Source organism: Protopterus annectens, chromosome 3.part1 (genome assembly GCF_019279795.1).
Source record: "Protopterus annectens isolate FY-2018-M chromosome 3.part1, PAN1.0, whole genome shotgun sequence".
NCBI lineage: Eukaryota > Metazoa > Chordata > Ceratodontiformes > Protopteridae > Protopterus > Protopterus annectens.
The window spans coordinates 576,522,598-576,544,662 of NC_056732.1; the positions used below are offsets into that span (position 1 = coordinate 576,522,598).

Here is a 22,065-nt window from a genome sequence, read left to right on the forward strand (position 1 = left end):
ACAGTGTGGAGTTCACCAACAAATAGTTTATTTCAGATTAAAGTGGAACATTTATCAACATTAGATAATTAACTCTGTCTCTTGCACATCCACCATCAGTATATTAATATGAAAATAGGTCTGACTTAAAATTTTCAAGAAACAGGATTCCTTAGTAATTTGGTTTGACTGGATGCCATCAAAATATGCATGGTTGTGGCCTTTGCTACAAATTACTTTTGAAAGACTGTGAGGAATGAAAGCAATGATCTGCTATTGGAAAACAACTACAAATAGAGGTCCTTAGTGGTAATCAGCATTTATGTGTGTGTCAAAAGCCTTATTCATGAAGAAGAGTGAGGGAGGTGAAGGAAAATGATATGATAAAGTAAAGTAATCAAAGCAAGCATGGATAACTGACAGACAATGTGAACTCACTAGCAAAAAGAAAGGAGACAGATATAAAGGTAATGAAACTGGATTCAGCTGAATTACTGTAACTTGCAATTAAATGTTTATGCACAGACTGTGTGAGTTCTTGGTTTTGAAGCTCATTTGAAAAGCTTCTCAACTTGCCCCTTGCAAAAGAAGGAACAAAAAAGGGGAAGAAGGGTCTCTTCACCAAAAAAAAAAAAATATATATATATATATATATATATATATATATATATATATATATATATATATATATATATTTAAACATACTTTGTTTGTGTCTTTCGACTTTTCCCGGTTAGGGGTCGCCACAGCGGAACTCCGGTCCGCTAATGATTGGCAGTAGAGTTTTACATGCTGGCTTGCCGGGCCTAACGCACAACCTTCAACGAAGGAACGCCCATTCATGCATGTCGCTACACAGAAGACACTCTAACTGAGAATTGAATGGGCAACGTCTAACTGTGAGGCGACAACGCTACCGCAGCACCACCACCGCAGTTCTATATATTTAAACATACTGAAAGAGAAAAACTGTATTCCTCCCACACCCCATTCAGGTTTCTGTCTTCACCAGTAAGGGCAGGAGCACTCTACAGATTACATGTCACAGGCACAATGGAATAGTGAAAGTCATACACAGAGTAAGGCAAGGAGGTAAAATATGTAGGTTATGATGCTAAGAATTTATTAGCCCTTTCTCAGGCTACCCAGGGATAGGATGCTACAGTTACTTCCCTATTGGTGACTGAAAACTGGGACCTCTTTAGACCTGCAGTTATAACAGCGGGACTTAAACCAGGCTCATTTTCAGTGCCAAAAATTTATTATAGTTACCTTTGGGAAAGACAGCATTTCCTTCTCTTACTACACTGCTGGTGTCCCTCTCAAAACACATACATTTAACTGGTACTTGCTTACTTATGCTGATAATCTTTCTTTGTATCACAATGTCAAGGTTGCAGTTAGAAAGTCCTTTAACACTTGCTCATCTGATCTGTAGGGGTGTCTCTTCTACGTCCTTTGCTATCTTGGTCCCTCTATACTCTTCCCTTACTAGACCTGTCCTTAAATACAATGACCTCCTGGACGGCTCCTCACAAAACACCCTGACTAGCTTGAAAGATCCTAAAGGTTTATGACCAAGATGATTTCTGGAGTACATAATCTAAGACAAACCAAAACCATACAATCTGTTTTGACTCTTAAGCAATGATCTCTATTTAGTCTTTCAAGCAGGCACTGAAAGTCCCGATCTCTTTTTGACCTCTTGCATTTTCAGAGAGACAATGATCTAACATTCGTACCAAAAACCTTTACCTCTAATATGCATGTTGTTGTGATAGATTAATAAGCCAGCACACTCATTCCCTGCCTTTGGGATATACTCTGTCTACATGCCTAAAAGTAAGTAATACCCTATCTACTTTCAAATCCAGACCGGATGGAAGTTTGTATATTCACTGCTGAAATACATGGAGTAATTGTCTTACCAGGGGGCAACTAATATACTCTTAATACCAAGAGATGTCACAGCTAAGCTTCCTGATGGCACTTCAGTCATAAGCTTAGTATGAACCTACACTGTAGACAATGGTAGGAGGCATGGTGATGCACACAGAACAATTAACAAATGTGGATTCTTTTGTTGTGCAAATTTAAAACAAAGTCACAGGCATTATAAGCAAAAGATTACTGTACTTGGTCAAGGACAGCACAAAAAAAATATTAATAATAAAAAAGCTTGGTTAATTAAAAAGTTGCATATCCATAGAAAATAAAATAATTTTACAGACTGAAAAAAAGGATGCAACCACTCCGGATCAACGACAAGGTTCAGCAGGGCAAAAGTGAAAAGTGCAATTATGTCAGACTGGAAGCAAGTTAAACTAGGATGCTGTCAGTGTCACTATATGCAGTTTGAGTTTTAACATTAAATTGAAAGAACAAGCTGATGTAATGTTATGAGAATTCAGGCTGGTGATATAATGTAGAAGGCAAACAAATATTCCTAATAGTACTGCAGCCAAAGAAATAAAAGACAATATCACAGTGACAATGATCAGCAGCTTACCTGGGATGTGCTGTTTCACTGGCATGTAAGAAGGCCTGATGGTCACAATATAAGACAAACACAATAGGAGCAAGAAGCTCATGCATACCCTGTAAAACAAAGGAGAGACACAGCTAGATTCATTATGAATTTAATGTAGTAATTAACCTTCACTTTTACAACTAAGAAACAAAGAATGCTAAGCACAGACAACCTTCATGCAACTTCTTATCTATAAGACAGAAGCTAAATTTTGTGCTGATTAAATGCTTTGGAACTATACTGAGTGCGGTAAGAGTATAAAAACAGGACATATTAGATCATCTTCTAGCTTGTTAAAAAAGGTTTTTTATTATCAAAATTCCAAAAGCTGAATGATGATGCTGACTCCTGTTGTACAATCACAACCTGAAACAAGCCATACCTAACACATTCAGGATATACTACTATAACAATTTCATAAGAAGCTTCAGTTAGTTGTCTTCTGTTAGTGATGTGTTTTGGGAAAAAACACACTTGACCACTGTGCTAAATGGTCATCTTAACATGCCTTCATGATGGTGCAATTGATTTAAACACAAAAGGTAAGGCATGCAAGCAGCCAACATATACCAAAGTTAAAATTAAAGAGTTCACAATAACATGCATCATTAAAGTGAGCCAAACAGTGAAGGCGGCAAAATAATTGCAAACTTGATGGCGGCAGCAGACAAGGAATGCTTTTAAAGACAACAAAAAGAATGACAATTTATGAATAGATCAGGGGTAGGAACAAAAGGTGTTTTTTGACAGGTTTTTTGATATATGCAGAAAGGTGCAGCAGGTAAGCATGCATGCATGCTCACATCTCCAACACTTCTCTTTCATATGTTACAGCAGAATATAATGCTCCTATTTATTAAAGCATGAAGGTTACTGCTATTTCCACCACTGACCTTCAGTATTGCATTAACATATGCAAATTGTTACATTGAACTACATGCAAATGTGCATTAAAAAAAAAAAAAAGAGTAGCAGCCGCAAAATCGGCTACAATCCTTTACTGTAAGGTTACTGTTCTAGCTAGAAGGCTTTATTGGCCTGAGTGTGCCCATAAAGACTTAAAAAGAAAAAAGTAAAAGTCATGGACATTTACAAGATATGTAGCTTAAAACACTTGATATACTGAATGGGGTCATTTGAATACATCCCATGGGCCTCCACAAAAGGAGGTTTAAGGTAACATACAGTGAAAAGTCTAGCTTGTATGGGTTTTCCTTGCAGTGTGTGTGTGTGTGTGTGTGTGTGTGTGTGTGTGTGTGTGTGTGTATGTATGTGTGTGTGTGTGTGTGTGTGTGTATATATATATATATATATATATATATATATATATATATATATATATATATACACACACACACACACACACACACACACACACACTTGGGTATGGGTGGCTGAGCATTTACAAGTTTCCTCTCTTCGATACAAATATAAATGTCATATCAGAAGTAGATTTTTGGTTCCCCATCCACTGATTCAAGTTTCACTTGAATAAGTGCAGGGTTGAACTCTGCATCACATAGATGGGAAGCCTGTTCCCCAGAAGAGGGAGCCTCTGAGATGCCTACCTGTCTCTCCAGCATGCCCTATTTATGTTGCAGGGAAGGTTTAGGTGCTTGGATCAGGTGCTCCTCCATACTACTTGTTTTAAAAGTGTGCAAGTTTCATTAGGGCTGGACTGGAGGATGCTTTGTAGGCCAGGCATAGGTCACCTGTCAGAACCCTGTAAGAAATCAAATATGAGGACAAGGCTTTGTTTTCCATACCATGTATTCTTTTTGTGAGGAATCTTTGTGGACATTCTAGTTGTTGCATATGCCTAGCCATAACTTATGTTCTAAGACACAAGACTGGACCACTCAAACCATAAAATGATCTTTTCAGGGGGTGTAAGACCCTCTCCACCCTCTGATTTTTAAACTTGCCATCTCCAAAATCTTACAATAGCATGGAAAGGGCCTATTTCACAACCCTACTATTACAGCAATCTCTCACTGGCATTGCTGATCATCTGACTTGTACACCAAATGGGACAGACAGGAAAGGTGTGCGTGCATGTGTGTGTGTGTGTGTGTGTGTCTGTGTGTGTGCATACATTCTACGTACATACCTGTTCTTTGCTAAATAAAATGTGATGTAGTACATGACTAAAGCATCAGTGGCACGGATTACTTTTTAATGCATTTTGATAATTTTGTGTTATCATTTCCTGAACTTTATACATTGCAATTTTTTTAATTTATTGGAAAAACCAACTGATCACCCACAATTCTGCATGGAATGTAAATGAATGTCAAAACATTGTGTAAAGTCACTGTATTTATCTATCCATTATTGTATTATGCTTTTTTTTTTTTTTTTTGAGCAGGTTACTCACTCTAGGCTTACAACCTACTTTCAAGGAAGGCTGGGGGTGATATTCATACTGATTAGGGGAAATCTGGCCAGGAAAACAGGAAACTGCTATTTTTTCCTTAAGTGCTGTGAGATCTTTTACAGCTAACTCAGCAGGGAGATGGAGCTCATTTTAACGTTTTATTCAGAAGTCTAGCACCCTACCCCATGAATCCAAATATCTAGTATAGGAAAAGTACTCACTGTCTTCTAATCTTCAAGCATCAAATACCAGTGTGCCACCTTCTGAGTCACTGACATTCCATAATAGCTTTTTGATCGGGTTTCTATTTTTGAATACATCTGGGGGAATAGAAACACTAGCAAAATGACTACCTCAGAACAACCTGACTTTTCATGCTTTTACCTTAAAGCATGAGATGCAATGGGAAATATTTTCACTTAGACAAGGTGGAGCGTTATATATAGATCAGGGCTTTGAGGAAGCACACTACAATTCTAATATTTAAACAACTGTGATTCCTCCAAACCAGGCTATCAGATGACTTCAGTTTCTTCTATCTGTACATTGAGACCTTGCAAATGATGTGATCTTGGTTCCACCGACTGAAAAATTAGTGAAGTAGGTAAATTAATTTTTTGTTAAAGTCCAAAGTTGACACTCATCTTTGCACTTTTTATTTGCCATACGGTGAAATTATTCAATGATTTACCACATAAAATATATGTCTACAATATATCTATCTATCTATCTATTAACAGGGTAGGTGAACTAGTCCAAGGACCCTTTTCAGTCATAAGCTGGCCAGAAAGGCTAGACAATACAACAAAACATACAAGAGATTTTAGAACTATTTACACAAAGGTATACAGTAGCACTGGCAATAACATAGTTGAAGGTATTGCACAATACTGAACTATGATTTAAGCATAGACAGTTTAGAATTTTCAGGTAGGTACAGTTGATTTTAGACAGAGCAAATTAGCTAAATTCCAAAGAAGCATTTCAATGAATATAAGAGTTGAATTATAATTAAGCCAGAAGATGAAATACACAATTGTTCCTCACTTTATAGGTCTAGCCCCTGTTTCTGAAGCACTTACAGCTATGCTGTTTTATCAGATATTTTTTTAGTTGCAGTTGAAGCTAATAAGTTCACGGACTTGCCTAATTTCTTATGGAAGTTTGTTCCAACAGGAAGATGCATGTTTCAGTACTGCCTAACTTGTTAAGGGGGTCTGGCTAACTGATTGTCATCTATATTTCTAGAATAATTACAACCCCTATTAAAAAGTCTGGTCTTTGTGGACAGTATCCAGTACTAAGGAGCATGTAAGTAAGGATGCTAAGCAGTAGCTCATTTCATACTGAGACTGTAAGCCATTCACCATTCCTTGCTGTAGTATAGTGGTGTTTTCTGTTGTTAGCCAGGTTGATGAAGGTTAGTATTTTATGCCCAATGGTTTGCAGAAGTGTAGCTGGCTCAACCAGTACCCTGTTCCAATACAACGAACTAGCACTGCACCCACTCAGTTCTAAAAAGAGAAAACAAAAAAAAGGACTCTGTCTGCTCCTTCTAATGACACACCAACCACATGCACAGATGCACAACCCCCCCCCCCCAGGTCATGAAAGCTCAGTTTTTGCATCCTGACCCTGACCCTCCTTCCACTCATTTTAGTTTAAAAAAAAAATCTTTCAAACTGTAGCAAGCAGTTGCTACAGATTATATCTTGCTCTTTCTACTGGCACACCGACCTGCTGGCAAGATACATCACACACACACCTCCCTCCTGTCCCAATCAAACAGGTCAGCTGCCCCATTTGCCCCACCCTAGCTATGCTACTATGGTTTGTAATAATGTGGTATTAGCAGCTGAGTCTGCAACAATGGGACAAGCCCATACTTGATCCTAAGAATGAGTACATTGATGGCTGGGATTTAGAGCAAGGAGAATGAATATTGAATATACTGCTTTAAGTTGTCCTAGTACTTTGTTAACTTGGATCTCAACATGATAAGTATGAGAGAGAGAGAAAGAGAAAGATCTAACATAATTCCTAAGTAACTTTGAGAGGTGACTGTAAGCAAAATGTTAAGAGGGATCAAAGGTAACACGGATAAGGCACATTTAATCTTTTACGCTGTGCCAAACAGAATGACAGCAGTTTTGTTGGTGTTTACCACAAGTTTGTTGTTAGCTCACCAGCTCCAAAGTACTTCAAAATGAAACTGCAGCTTTGTTGAGATTTCATGAGTTGATTCTCCATGCCTAGTGAATACTATGTCATCTGATTACATTATGCAGTCAAGTGTTGGGAGGTCCCAAGGAAGATCACTAATAAAGAATGAGATCAGAAGTGGTCCAAGAACAATTTTTCTGTTTAATGAGGAATCGTGAGTTCCAAATATAGTGTAGGATTGAGGGGAGGTACTAGTGAAACCACTGTACAGCCTCTAAAGAAGAGCCACAGTCTCGAAGCTTATTTAGCAATCGCTCATTGTTGATGGTTTTAAAAGATCTTTCAAGAGCAAGAAATACTGCACCAATCATCAGATCTTCATCCATATTGTTATAAATTTTATCAGGTAGCATAATAGTGCAGTTAAGGTACTTTAACGGGGATTGAAACAGTGTTGTTTAACAGTCATATACCGAATTTAGAAAGATATTCTACTGTGTGTTCATAAATGATTTATTCAAGTATTTCTGCTTGGGGCAAATCTTGGCAATAAGGCAGAAGTCGGACAGGTCTGCTGCTCCCTGTGTTTTCAGGAGAGGTATACTAGCGCATGGAAAGAAGTTAAATATCAATGCAAGAGGTTTACTGAGAATAATGTTGCCTACTCAAGTATTTTGAATACAGAAAGTAGAAGAAAGAATTGTAATAGTAATGGGTATTTTCTAACAATTCTTGCACTCTTTCCTTACTAACAGTTTTAAAGTAGAAGAAGAACTATATTACTTTGTAAAGTTTGTGAAGTAGTGCAGAAGGAGTTACTGGTGGACTATGACTGAAGTGGAAATCATTGAGTCGGATAAGTCATAGTTAAGGGGAGTTTGAATATGGAGTATCACTGGAAAATATGCTTTTGTTACAAATGGATTTGATACATTGCCAAAATTGGGCAAATCAAGGCATTCTAGCTGCTGCTGCTGCTGTTACAGGAATTCAGCTTTAGCTGATTTGATATCTTTTCTAGCCCGTTGCCTAAGGAGGAATTTGTTGTGCTTAAGGTTATTTGAGGGATTGGCTTTCCATTCTTTCCAGGCTATGTCTCTGAATTTTATAAGATTACTCAGCTCGTTGTCGAGCTGGGGGAAGACTTTCCTTGACGTGTTGTTTTTTTTAAGGAGGTAAAGCCTATCTTGGATGAGTACAACGAGACTATAGAAAATAGACAGGGTAGTAGCTAGGCTGGCGCACTGGTAAAGCTTGAGCTAATTAATATGGCTAAGTTCATTCAGTAGGATTTCATGAGGATGTGTTGGGAAACTTCTTGTGGTGATGAACTGTAAAGGGAATTTGGAATCTCTTAATGCCAATGTAGAGAGAAAAGGATTGTAATCACTCATGCAAATCAGACAGAATATTCAGGGTATGTAGCTTGTCTGAAATATTGGTTAGGAGGTCCATCCAGTATAGAACTAACTTTGGTATGAACGCTTTGGTTGGTTCCTTCATTCACTAGTCGTGCCATGTTTAGGGGGGAATCTAGTCTGAATAATTGATCTTTAGAATCCAAATTCCTCATGATGATCACTTTTCTGTGTTTAGCAAGATGTTTTTATGTTACTGAAAACAGACTGTATTAAGGTGAGGGATGAAGGTGGGAGAAATATAAATGGTAGTGATGCAAATTTTGTTGTAACCATTTCTAGAGATTTCAATTCAAGCTCAAATGGGACTGCTACTCGAAATGATATTATTCTTGTCGATAAGCTTAGAATGTAGGGAAGCAGAGTTTTGCATCATAAGCATGACCCCTCCACCTTGTCTAGAGGGCAGTCTGTTGTCAATTAAAATTCTGTAATCTTTTTTGTTGTGTTAGTGTACTTGAGTTGGAAAGATTTCTATGACATCTACAGACTGTTCTGTGAATGACGGTCTGGGTTAAGTTCAACATCACCAGCTTGGGTAAGACAGAGCGTTGTAAGAAAGGATAACAGCTTTGCTATGGTAAATGCAGAGTAGAATGGATTCATTGTAGACAGCAGCTTGATGATCCGTCTGAAAAAGACTGGGTTGCAGATGTGCACTGTGTTCTACCATACTGGCATGTCTATGGGATAAAAAGAGGTTATGGTAAAACTGGTTCTCCTTCAAAAGATCGACTTACCACAATATTACAATATTAAATCCCACTTCATCGAGACGACTTCGATGAATCTTCACAATATTTAACTCCTGGAACAGTAAAAACTCAACCTGGGAAAAGAACCACTGGCCACCATGGTGAATCTTGCCCTTTCCCCACTGCAGTGTGATCTCAGAATTGGTATATTTAGTTGGGGAATGTGGGAGTGGGGTGAAGCCCCCACTTTGGAGGGTTTTCTTGCTTTGTCGTCTGTTGCCTTGTCCTGGTGGTCAAGTGGTTCTTTTCCCAGAGTTAGTTTTCACTGTTCTGGGAGTTTGATACTGTGAAGATTCGGCAAAGTTGTCTTGATGAAGTGGGATCAGATACTGTGGTAAGTCGATCTTCTGAAGTAGATCCAGTGAAACTACCTGAACAATTAAATGCATTTATGTTAGAATACAGTAACTCAGGTTATTCAACTACAGTCCTCTTATTTTTGGGAACTATTAGGTAGGCAGACAGTTAAGCTTAAAGATCATGTGCAAATAGTCTTTCACAAGCACGATGGATTTCTGCACATACTTTGCAGAAAGTAACTGCTACTTGCAGGTCTACAACAGTGTTAGTTTTAGAAAAACACACATACAAGAAATAATTTTACTTTTTATGCTTTGAAAAGTGATATGAATATGTAAACATAACCAGGGTCTGCACAGCAGATAGTGACATGATGTCAATTAGTGAAAAGGAATGTTTTTTTTTAAGAAATTATTTCATGGCTAAGCACATATAGAAATAAAACATGTTAATACCTTATGTCTTAGATAAAAGGCTACCTCTCCTTTTTTTAACAATGTCTCTTTGTCCATGGCTGTTTTTAATGGCTCATTCATATCTACTACATTTACAGTGTAGTACAAGGCTGTTAGTGCTCTGCATTCCTTCGTTCTTTTCTTCTGTAGAGCTGGTGGTGCCAGCTGTTTCACTCTTACTACTGTTAAATGTACACACTAAATGTGCACAACTTGCACCCAAATCAATTGGTACAGGCTTTAATAAAAATTTTGTAAAATCATAGCAACTCAGGATGCCAGCACAGCACTCACAGGAGACGCATGTAAATACAAACAGTATGCCAGATTGGTGTGCCTGCATTTTAAACCTTTTTTGGCACTCTTTGCCGCCATTGTTTGTATAGCATCAGCCCCCCTTCCACTAAATCCACTTACTCCTTATCACCACAGCTGGGATTGCCTGGCAGAAGCCATTACTCAAACAACCACCATGGGTGGTTTGAGGATTTTTCTTGTTTTTTATCCACCTCTACCAGCATATACTCAGTGAGGAGGAGGAATGTGCAATAGGCAGCCCATGGGGAATTTCCCATCATTTCTGTAATGGGCATTCTCTCCAAGCAGCGCTGACCCTCTCCTCAAAGCAGAAGCTGTGCTTTTCCCAATTTCCACTAGGATAACTGCACTGTCCAGCTTCCACATTAGTGCATGCTACCCCCTTCCTCTCCCTGAAGGAGGTGAGCAGGTCCCACACCTTCACTATTCTTCCTCCATGCTAGGCTTTTCCAATGCCATGATCCCTAATCGAACCCTGGCCATCTGGGTCACAGTTGGGGCCCTATCTCTCTGTACCATTTTGCTACTGCAGTCAGCAAAACTGTGCACGTATAGTGTCCAATAAGGACCAAAACAATTAATATGTTTACATAGGTAAGTAACATCAGTTATCTTGGTGGCATTTTAGGAAAATAATTTGCTCATGATATTCATGGTGGTTAAAATCCTGCAGATTCCAAAGGCATATTTTTGTACTCAACAGTCAAGATAACACTACATTTTCAGAGATGTGTTATTTTCTTTTCAATTTTTGTTACTGTTTGGACTATATTTTTTACTTGCCCATTGCTCTGTAGATCTCTAGGATGTGAGGCGCTATGTTTAAATTCCCAGTGCCGCACAAAATCAGAATTCTTGCCTGGAGGAGCTCCCTGGTCAGCCTCAGTAAGAAGCTGCGATCCCTAATAAAATCTTCCAAAGCTAGTTATGAAAACAAAATTGCCACTGATTCCAAAGACAACCACAAAGCATTCTATAGCTATGTCAAGAATCTCAATGGCAACACACAGATCTGCTCTGAGTTACAGCACAATGGCACTAAATATACAGACCCAACTGATATTGCCAACATCCTGGCAGATAGGTTCAGTGCTAACTTTACCCCCCTCTCACCCCCTAAAGAGCCCATCTCTATACCGGAAGAATGCAAAGTTCCTGTAATCACGGCTGCACAGGTAAAAACCACACTCTCCAAAGCCAAGAACACAGCATCCATAGGACCAGACAACATCCCAGGCTGCATTCTACACGAACTACAGAACGAACTGGCACCCCACCTAAGTACCATGTTCAATCATAGCCTCACCTCAGGCTTTGTGCCTGCTGAATGGCACACAGCGATGGTTATCCCACTCCACAAGGGGGGAGCCACCCCGGACCCTGGGAACTACCGCCCCATTAGCCTGACGAGCCTGGTCTGCAAGGCCATGGAATGTATCATCATGGAACTTATAAACAAAGACATTGGTAATCTCCAAACTCTGGACCCCACCCAGTTCGGGTTTGTAAAAGGCAGATCATGTCTCCTAAACCTGATAGACTTCTTTGAAGCAGTCACCAAAGCCGTAGACAAGGGTAAGATGGTTCACACAGCCTATCTAGATCTTGCCAAGGCTTTCGACACCATTCCCCACTCTGGAATTACAGATAAACTCACTAAACTAGGTAAAAATCCCTATCTCACAAGTTGGGTTGCCAAATGGCTCACTGACAGAACCCACACTGTGAAAGTAGCAGACTCAAAATCCGACTTCAGACAAGTAGAGTACCAAAGGGCTCAGTCCTGGGTCCTCTCCTGTTTAGTATCTACTTCTCTGAAGTACAGTACAACACAGAAGGTCTTTGGTTAATGAAGTTCGCAGATGACTGCAAACTAGGAGCCATAATCGAAACTGCTAACGATGTGGACATCCTACAAAAGGGCCTCACTGAGACAGATGCCTGGTGTTAAAGCCATGGCCTCAAGCTCAATGCCAAAAAGTGCATTGTCATCCCCTTTGGTAAAAACTCTGTACCCATGAACTAAAACATAGGCGGTAGTATACTTAACACCGAAAGTATGATAAGAGACCTTGGGACACAGGTGGACAGTAGTTTCTCCTTTGACAATCAGATCACCACAGTAGTCAGGAAATCCTTTTATGTGGCACACCTCACCACAAAAGGTTTCTCATCCAGAAAAAAAGAGGTCATTGTTCCCCTCTACTCATCACTCATTAGACCCATTATAGAGTACAACGCCCCTTTTGGTATGTAACTGAGAAGACATCTACAGCAACTGGAAAGGCTGCAGAAATACCTCACAAAGAGGATTACTGGACTCAAACAGATGCTCTACGCAGACCATCTCAAAAAACTCCAGCTTTACTCCGTCGCATATCACCTACTCAGAGGTGATCTCTGCCTAACATACAAAGCTATGTCAAACCCAGTGCTGTTGGACATGCTCCACTTAAAGAAATCCCAATCCCACCGAGCTACACGCTCTAGGGACCTAAACCTTGTCACCACAATAAACAGAACATGCCGGAGGGATAGATTCCTGTCCCAGAGACTTCCCATACTCTGGAATAAACTATCTATCTATATCAAACAAAGCTCCTCAATAGCACTCTTCAATAAAAATCTTTGATGATTGGATGGGAAATAGGAAATTCACCCCGGGGATCACCTCTGTGGCTCTGCTCGACAGTGGCACAGTAAAATAATTTTCTTGGGTGACAAAAGCCAGGGTACCTTTTTGGCTGGGCTTGTATAGGCCCCAGGGCCGATAGCCTAGTACCTACCTATGAACATACTAAGGCTCATTGATGGATATTACCTTATCCCTCATCTGGTATGCCGCATCTAACAAAGACAGATTTCAGTATCATTAAAACACAGTAAATTGTGGCCTTATGCAGCTGTACTGCTTCCAGGTATTCTGAATAATGTAACACAAACACAATAGTATGTCTGTTTATGCAGAAACATATCTACTCCACTTTCATCCAAGGAATATGCAGTATTTCAGGCTGCAACATTTACTCAAGTTTATTTCTGATTACACAACATACAGCAACACACTTTCTTATGTCTATTACATTCCAACATTTTTAGCCAATAAAGAAAATCACATGCTCTTTCTTTACAGTTTAATTCATAAATGTGACTCATGGACTTTGTGAAACATAGCATCATGCAATTCAGACTAAAGTCAACACTGAAAATTGCTTTGACATCTAGGAATAAAGTCCAAGATATAAATCAATTTGCTCGTCCTGTCCTAACATGCAGCTTTGGTGTAATTGACTTGTCATAATAAGCAATGAACCAATTAGACAAGAAAATTAGAAAAACCGTTTCATGTTTACCAAATTATATATAAAAATATTGCATACCAAGATTATGCATCCCACAGTTGTGGGAATGCATACATACTTGCTGACCTCATCAGATCAAAATAAAGTGCAAGTTTTAAGTCATCTAAAATGACATTTTTACTTAGCTTAGCCACAACATTTTAGCACAAAGCGAGAAGAAGAAAAAAAATCAGGCAGCAACTGAAAATGTAAAAAAATAAAAGAAAGCAATATAAATAAAAGTATCACACGAGATGGAAAGAAAATTGGAAAAATCTACAAATATAATGTCAGTTATAGACTTATTATGGATCAGCCTCATCTTGACCAAGATTTGACTCGAGGATGGCTATGGAGAGGAACCGAAACCAAAAAAATGAAAGGCTAATAATGGCTGCTAAAGACAGTGGACTACATAGAGATTGCTTTATAAAGTCTACAGAACATGGAGGAAAAACAAACCAATGTGGGTCCCGTAAAACAGAACTGGAAACAGGTGCACATCTCATTGCCAGGTGTGATACACTCATCATGGCTGAGGGTTTGTACACTGAAAGACACAACGTGACAAGTTTGTTGCACTCAGGGATTGAGCAACCATTACAATATTGAAGTAGCTGAAAAGCATTGAAAATATGAACCACAAAACATCATAGAGAATGTTGAAGTTTATTTCACATGGGATCACTCACTGCCAACAGCTGAAAAAAAAAACAGATGTAAGATAACCAGATACAATAGTTCAGGGAAAAAGACAAAAGTGCTTTGATCACTGAAATTACTACACTTAGAGAGGCAGTCCAAGATGGCTGCACACTGAGTAACAGCTTAATTCTGGCTCTCCCAGTCTGAAAACAGAAACTTAGCAAGGAAGGCCAAGAAACCTAGATTTCTGGCCAAATTTCAGTGACTGGCTAGTAAGTGCACTGCCTGGATGTCAGGAAAAAAAGAAATATAAAGGACCCGGAAGAAAATCAGCTACAAAAGGTGAGAAAGAAACACAGACTAAGAGGAGTACTGCAGTAGCTCAGCAAGAAGCAGTAGAGGTTACAGACATCACTTCTAGTAACCTAGATAAGCGTATAAAGCAGTTGCACATGGTTCTTGTTAAAATAAATGCAATACTGATGGAGTATATCAACACAAATAATAAAAAGATGGAAAACATGGAATAAGCTTTAAACAGATATTCAGATAAGGTGACAGAACTCCAAAACTCAGAGGCTGAAATCAAGAAAAGGATGGTTGAATATGAGACTGCATAAGAAGAGATGTTTCAAAAAATAACAAAATTGGAGGATAGGGCATGTAGGGAAAATCTGATATTTTATGCTATACCAGAGAAGTTGGAAGGAACAGACTGTATTAACTTTATGAAAGCACAAATAAGCAACTGGACTGGTATTCCACAACAGGAACTGTTAATTGAAAGTGCACATCATGTGTATGCTCCAAACCTGGTTACTAAAAACAACCTAGACCTTTAACAGTAAAGATGCAATTTTATCAGCAGAAGGATTTGATTCTGACAAAACTGTGGCAGAAGGACAAGGTGCTAAAAGTGGAAAATAGAGTGTTTGTGGAGAATTATTACTCAGTAAACACCAGGCAGAAGAGGAGTAAATATATTCCATTATTTAGGGAATGTCAAAAAGCAGGCGTTGAGATTCAAAATGATGTACCCAGCCATCTTCAAAGTGTTTTTTCCTGGAGGGGCAAAATCATTTTTGATAAAGTACATGCTAAGGAGGAAATACAAAAGTTTGTCCAATAAAAGGTGAGCTGTGAATCAGAACGCAGGCTCTGCTTCATATTCTCCTGGTGATGACTAGAGAGAGACTGAGCCTGTGAAATCATTTCTCCTGTTTCAATTGCCTGAGAGAAGGAAGAAAACATAAGAATCGACATCAAGAACCGGGAATATGTTGTAAGTGGAACACAGACAGATTTGGAAAATGAAGATAAACAAGATTAAAGCTAGTAACTTGGAAATCGACATCTGTCAGATGATAAAAATTATATTTGTGAAATATGACAGAACAAAAAAAAATTGAAGCTATAGGACTTCCTTGGACTTTGTTAAACTTGTGGGGAACTTTAATGCATACATCCTGATTCATGTTGTTAATGTTCGGAGAATAAAATCAGTTAACTTGGAAACAGGCCAATGTGGGTTTACAAAGCAATAATTATACTTGTGAACATGACAGAACATGAGGATTTGAAAATACTGGATTTTGTGGACTTTGTTAAACTTGTAGGAGACTCTAGAGCATATGCCCAACTTTATATCATTAATCTTTGCAGCACTACTTTGGAGAGGGGAGGAGGAGAGAGAAAGTTAATTTTAAGTAAAACAAATATCTTTTTTTCTGTCTTAATGGTAATGTTTAAATGTTGCATATTTTATTAGCAAGCTATGAAGTTTTCTCAGCTATTTTTGTAATATAATAGGGATACTAATACATACAGGTGTTTTTTTTTCTTTTTTCCTCCCTTCTCTCCTTTTCCTTGTTCAGTTTTAAGAAATGCAGACACTACAATGTGCGGGGAAAAAAGGGAGAGAGGAAAGGTCTGGTTAAGAGAGCATGACAAAAGGAAAAATAGTGTGCTTTTTCTCATGCTTGCATAGGGAAATGACTGAGTTAACCCTAGGATTTATTCAATAACAAGTTTACTACAAAGCAAATAAATGGAGAAGTATATTTAATATTATAAGGCTTTTTGGGTAAACAAGTTATCCTTAGCAGTTTGTGTCTGGTTTGCATGTCACTAGAAGACAATCTGATAAAGAGAAATGGCTTGGAGAAAAAGTTTACTGAAAGCATTCAAGTGTTTTCTTAGCTGGGAAAGATATCATGTGTCTTAGCATGAATGACCTTTTTTTTGGTTGTCTCTAGCCTGTGGTTATTAGGTTTTACGGGGGAATTGGGGTGTGTGCATTTTGTTTGAGTGTTTCCAATAAAACAAAAAATTCTGCAAGATTTGACAGGCTCAAATGAAGATGAAGAGAAACATTTGTATAAAAGATTAACCTGCCAAATGGTGCATGCATGTAACACAAAAGCTGAAACCAGACATTTAACAAAAGAGCTATTATATATAAGTGGTGGAAATAATAATCCCTCAAAAATATGATTTTTTCTATAATGTCTTTAAACATTAATGGTCTCACAAATAAATACAAAAAAGAGTAGTAAACTTTATTAAAAATGTATAGTGCAAATAGCAATGCTCCAGGAGATACACTTGGAAAGAAATGAGTATGTGAATTTGATAAAGAAAGGTTTTCAGGATGGTTAGTCAGCAGAATACCTGGGTCAAAGGACGAGAGGAGTACTTATATTAACTGAAAGAAGAGCTCCAACAGTAACAGAAAAAAATATAAAAGATAGTAATGGCAGACTTGTAGTAGTAAGGGGCTACTAGTAGGGTTACCACCTGTCCCACTTTGCGAGGGACAGTCCCTCTTTGGGCAGTTGTGTCCTGCAAAAAAATTGAAAAAATTGGAAATGTCCTGAGATTTTACGACAAATATTTTCCTATATTTTCTTTAATAGTTGCATAAAAATAGAAGTTATGTTCTTACCATAACGTTCCATGTTAGTTGTCTTTTTCTCGCCTTCTTTCTTGCTGGATGGGTTCGGAGCCGACCTCGGCTCCGACTCGGCTACTCTAAAAGCTCGAGAGTTGGATCCACCGGCTCGAGGCTCCCCTTATATCCCACAATGCTAGGCGGTATTACCTCAGATCTCATTTGTAAGCTAGGCCCAGCTAATAATAAAAACCAGAATTACTGGAAAGGGAGAACCCACCTCTATAAAAAGGAAAGGAAGAAGGTGACCTGAAGCCTGATCAAGGAATATATGCACAGCAGAGCATATACCTATAGCAATAGAGGTGGTAGAAAGAGAGGTCACAATCAAACTCCTCTAGGTCTGTCCAGGCTAGGGGTAAGGAGGGTGGGACGCAAGAAAGAAGGCGAGAAGAAGACAACTAACATGGAATGTTATGGTAAGAACATAACTTCTATATGTTAAGTTGTCTATCTCGCCTTCATTCTTGCTGGATGGGACCGCGTCCCTAGCACCTTGTCCCGGGTGGCCTATCGGAACAGACTCTTGAGAACAGTGGAACCAAAGTTAGCTCTATGTCTAGAAGCTAAATCCAACTTATAATGAGAAATGAAAGTGTGAGGAGTAGCCCAAGTAGCCGCTGCACAAATGGTGTCAATAGGCAGCCTGTCTTGGAAGGCTATAGAAGTAGCCAAAGCTCTGGTGGAGTGGGCCTTAGGTTTGTTAGGCAGCTTTTGGTGTCTAATTTCATAAACAAAGGAAATCAGAGATGTTAGCCATCTGGAGAGTGATACCTTCGAAACTGAAAGTCCCTTTCTGCCTTCTGCATAAGAGACAAACAACTGGTCAGTTTTTCTGATCTGTTTGGTCCTATCCAAATAATACCTTAACTGACGATGAACATCTAGCCAATGCAATTTTTGTTCAGACCCGTTATAAAAGTTAGGAAAAAACACAGGGAGGTCAATGCTTTGATTTAGGTTAGACGCAGAGGCTACTTTAGGTAAAAAAGATGGATTGGTTCGTAAGGACACCCTATCTTTATGAAACAATAGATACGGTGGTCGACTGCTGAGTGCATGAAGTTCTGAGACCCTTCTAGCTGAAGTAATGGCTACCAGAAAGAGAGTCTTCCAGGATAGCAATTTCAATGAACAGGAAGCTGCAGGTTTGAAAGGGGGAAGAATCAAAGATGTGAGAACTAAATTAAGGTCCCAAGAAGGAGGAGGATTTCTTATAGGAGGTCTGAGAAGAAAAACTCCCTTCAAAAAAGCTTTGCAAAGCTTGTGAGACATGATGGCAGAATCTGAAATGCCCACATGAAAGTTAGATATAGCTGCCAATTGGACTTTGAGAGTAGAAGGAGATGAACCTGCGTGAAAGAGTTCAGCTAGAAAATCAAGAACTATTTGGATGGGAGCAGTGAAAGGATCTAAGTCCCTTCCTTGAGCCTAATAGGCAAAAACGTTTCCACTTACTAAGATAAATCTTTCGAGTGGAAGATTTATGGGAAGCTATCAAAATATCTCGAACAGTGTGAGATATTTGAGGAAGCCTGGCTAAGGTAGGAACTGGAGGAACCAAGCAGTGAGGTTCAAAGATGGGAGGGAGCGATGAAACTGACCCGACTGATGGATCAAAAGATCTGGAACTAGGTCCAGATGCCAGGGTTGCTCCAACAGAAATTGATGTAGAAAGGGGAACCAAACCTGTCGAGGCCAGTAAGGAGCAATGAGGATCAATGAGGCCTTCTGAGCGATAGCTTTCTGTATCACTTGAGAGATTAGTGGGAAGGGAGGAATGCATACAGAAGTCCCGGGGCCAAACTTGGACTAGAGCGTCTCTGCTGGGCTGGCCTGGTAAGGGAAGAGGGTGAAATAATCTTTGCACTTGCTGTTTTGGGGAGTAGCAAAAAGGTCGCAGCAAGGCTGACCCCACTTGAGAAAAACTTTCTCCAAGATAGAATCTTTCAGAGACCACTTGTGAGGCATGAGGATAGCTCTGCTCAACTTGTCCGCGATAAGATTAGACTTCCCGGGAATGTGCGTTGCTATCAGAAAACGCTGAGAAGAAATCGCCCATTGCCACAGTCTGAGTGCTTCTCGACATAGGGGGTAGGACTTGGTTCCGCCTTGTTTGTTGATATACCACACTACAGACATGTTGTCCGTCTGAATTGCTATCGTTCCCAAGGGAAGAGAGTCTTGAAGGGCTTGCAATGCTAAAAGCACTGCTCTCATCTCTAGAACATTTATATGCAAGTGGCGTTCGATTGGTTGTCATATGCCCTGGACTGTTCTGCCCTGATAATGCCCCCCCCACCCGATCAGGGAGGCGTCCGTTGTCAGAGTAGCAACCGGAGGAAGGACAAAGGGTCTTCCTAGGAAGAGCTGGGGGGAAGAAATCCACCAAAGAAGATGATTCCTGCATGCTTGCGTAATCACAATGGTGTGGGACATCGGAAGTTGCTGGTACGACCACTGTGTAAAGAGCATCCATTGAAGGATTCTCATGTGAAATCTGGCTAAAAGAAGTAGAGGGATAGCAGCTGCCATAATCCCCAGTACTTTTAGAACCAATCTGACTTTGACTCTGTTGCTGTGGAATAGAAGGAGACCAGTTTGTGTATGTCTGCTATTCTTTGGTCTGTAAGTCTTGCAGACATGTTGACTGTATCTAGATTTGCGCCTATGAAGGTAATAACATGACAAGGCGACAAAACAGACTTTTCGCAATTTATTGAGATACCTAACTTTTGAAAAATGCGAAAGGTGTAGTCTCTGGCAATCAGAAGAAGATACTTGGTAGGAGCTGTGAGGAGCCAGTCGTCTAAGTATGGAAACACCTGGAATCCTTGACGTCTCAGATGAGAAGCTACCACTGCCATGCATTTGGTAAACACCCGGGGGGCAGTGGTGAGTCCAAAGGGCAGGGCTCTGAATTGAAAATGACTGGTTCCCAGCCTGAAGCGGAGGAATCTCCTGGAGCGTCTGTTCATTTTTATATGATAGTACGCATCCTGAAGGTCTATAGAGCACATCCAGTTTTCCTTTCCCAATAGGGGTAGGATGGATTGTAGCGTGACCATCCGAAATCTTGTTTTCTTGACAGACTTGTTCAAGATACTGAGATCCAAAATTGGTCTCCAGTCCTCTGTTTTCTTTGGAACCAAAAAGAACCTGGAGTAGATTCCGGATCCTTGCTGGTCTGCTGGCACTGGCTGAATGACTCTTTTTGCAAGCAGCTTTGAAATTTCCAATGCTGCTAGATCCCTTTGAGCGGGTGGAACATCTGGAAGGGATTTTTTGTGTTGGTTTGGAATGCGAAAGAACGGAATGGAATAGCCTTCGGAAATGATGGACTGTACCCACTTGTCTTGAGTTAGGGATCGCCAGGCTTCTGGGTACAGTGATAATCTTCCCCCGACTGCCTCCGAAGGTGGACAGTCGGGCAACACCTCAGGGATGCTGGAAGGGCTTATCGGAAAAGGTTTCCCGATTGCCCTGGTTCTGCGGACCCCCCCTGCCTCTAGGGCGACGTCTACCATTATTGTTCCCCCCTCTGCCTCTAGAGGGGAACTGACTCTGTGCGTCAGGCAAAGTTCCTTGAGATTGTTTGCGGAACCACATCTTTCCACTTTTCTGGCCTTTGGGGTAAGGTCTAGAAGGAGTAGAAAACGGACTCCGGCGGCAGAAAGAGTTTTGCCATCTGTCTCGCACCTTGTCAAGGTTTCTTTCACTTGAGGACCAAAAAGAGGCGATCCATCAAGCGGGAATTAGTGAAAGACGCGTTTTAAAGGGGTCCGCAAAATTGCACAGCCGCATCCAGGCATGCCGGTAAGGCCACACCTGTCCCTGCGGCTCTGCTCGCTCCATCAGCCGCATATGAAAGGAGGCGCATGGAGGAGTTAGCTATAGAATTTAGGGTAGCCAGCTGAGTGTTCATCTTATCCTGAAAACCCACAGCTGTAGGATCCTTTAACATCTCACTCGCTTCCTTGATCAGGTCTCTTTGAAGGCAGTGAAATGACAGAGGTAGTTCAGCGAACGCATAGCAAAGGTTGCTGACGAAAACATCCGCTTCCCGTACCTGTCCATAGACCTAGATTCCTTGTTAGGAGGATGGACAGGCACCGAAGGATCAGCTAGCTCCTTCTTAGTGGCAGCAGCTACCACCATAGCATCCACAGAAACTCCCTTAGTCAGAAATTGCTTATCTGCTGGTGCTGTGATAAACTTTGAAGGTCTCCTGGGGGTAGGGTCCACTGAGTCAGGAGCCGTCCAAGCCTTTTTAGCTACCACCTGCATGAGGGGGTCAAAGGGGGGGGACACCCAGGAGGTGGAAGGGCGAGAGCCAAACGCCTCAAGATACACAGATTCATCCTCGAAGGGTTAAGGGCTGGCCAATTTCCCCTCTGTTTCAGGATCTCTAGAATGTCTGCAAAGGAGACATCTTCAGAAGGGGAACGGGGGGAACCCTCGGAATCCTCTAAATCTGTGTCAGAGGTGACAGACTCAGGTGAGTCTATGTGCTTCCTCTTACACTTTCTCTTCCTAGGGGGCTCCCCTGGCAATTCAGGAGAGGCCTCGGAAGAGGATGAGATCCCCACAGGGGATTCTTGAGGAGCTGTCTCTCTTCGGTCTGGGATGAGGGAGTGAGTAGACATAACCTGAGGCACCGAAGAGGGAGGGGCGGACGGAGCCGACTGTGGAGTTGAACCAGGTTCCAACACACTCCGCATGACCTCGAATGCACCTCTGTCAGGCAGAGCCAGAGGACCCCGCTCCGAAAAGCTGAAAACCTCCCTCGGCACCGACAGCGATGGCTCCGAGGCCGATGTCGGAGCCGAACTCA

General features: G+C 40.5%; 1 protein-coding gene across 1 annotated transcript in view; it reads right to left on the reverse strand.

Annotated features, from left to right (window-relative positions):
* TBC1D5 (TBC1 domain family member 5) overlaps positions 1–22,065 on the reverse strand; it is a 1,986,766-nt gene that overhangs the window by 1,628,790 nt on the left and 335,911 nt on the right. Inside the window, exon 6 of the mRNA XM_044066237.1 lies at positions 2,489–2,577. Coding sequence (XP_043922172.1) covers positions 2,489–2,577 — 89 coding nt within the window. The remainder of the gene's footprint in view (positions 1–2,488; positions 2,578–22,065) is intronic.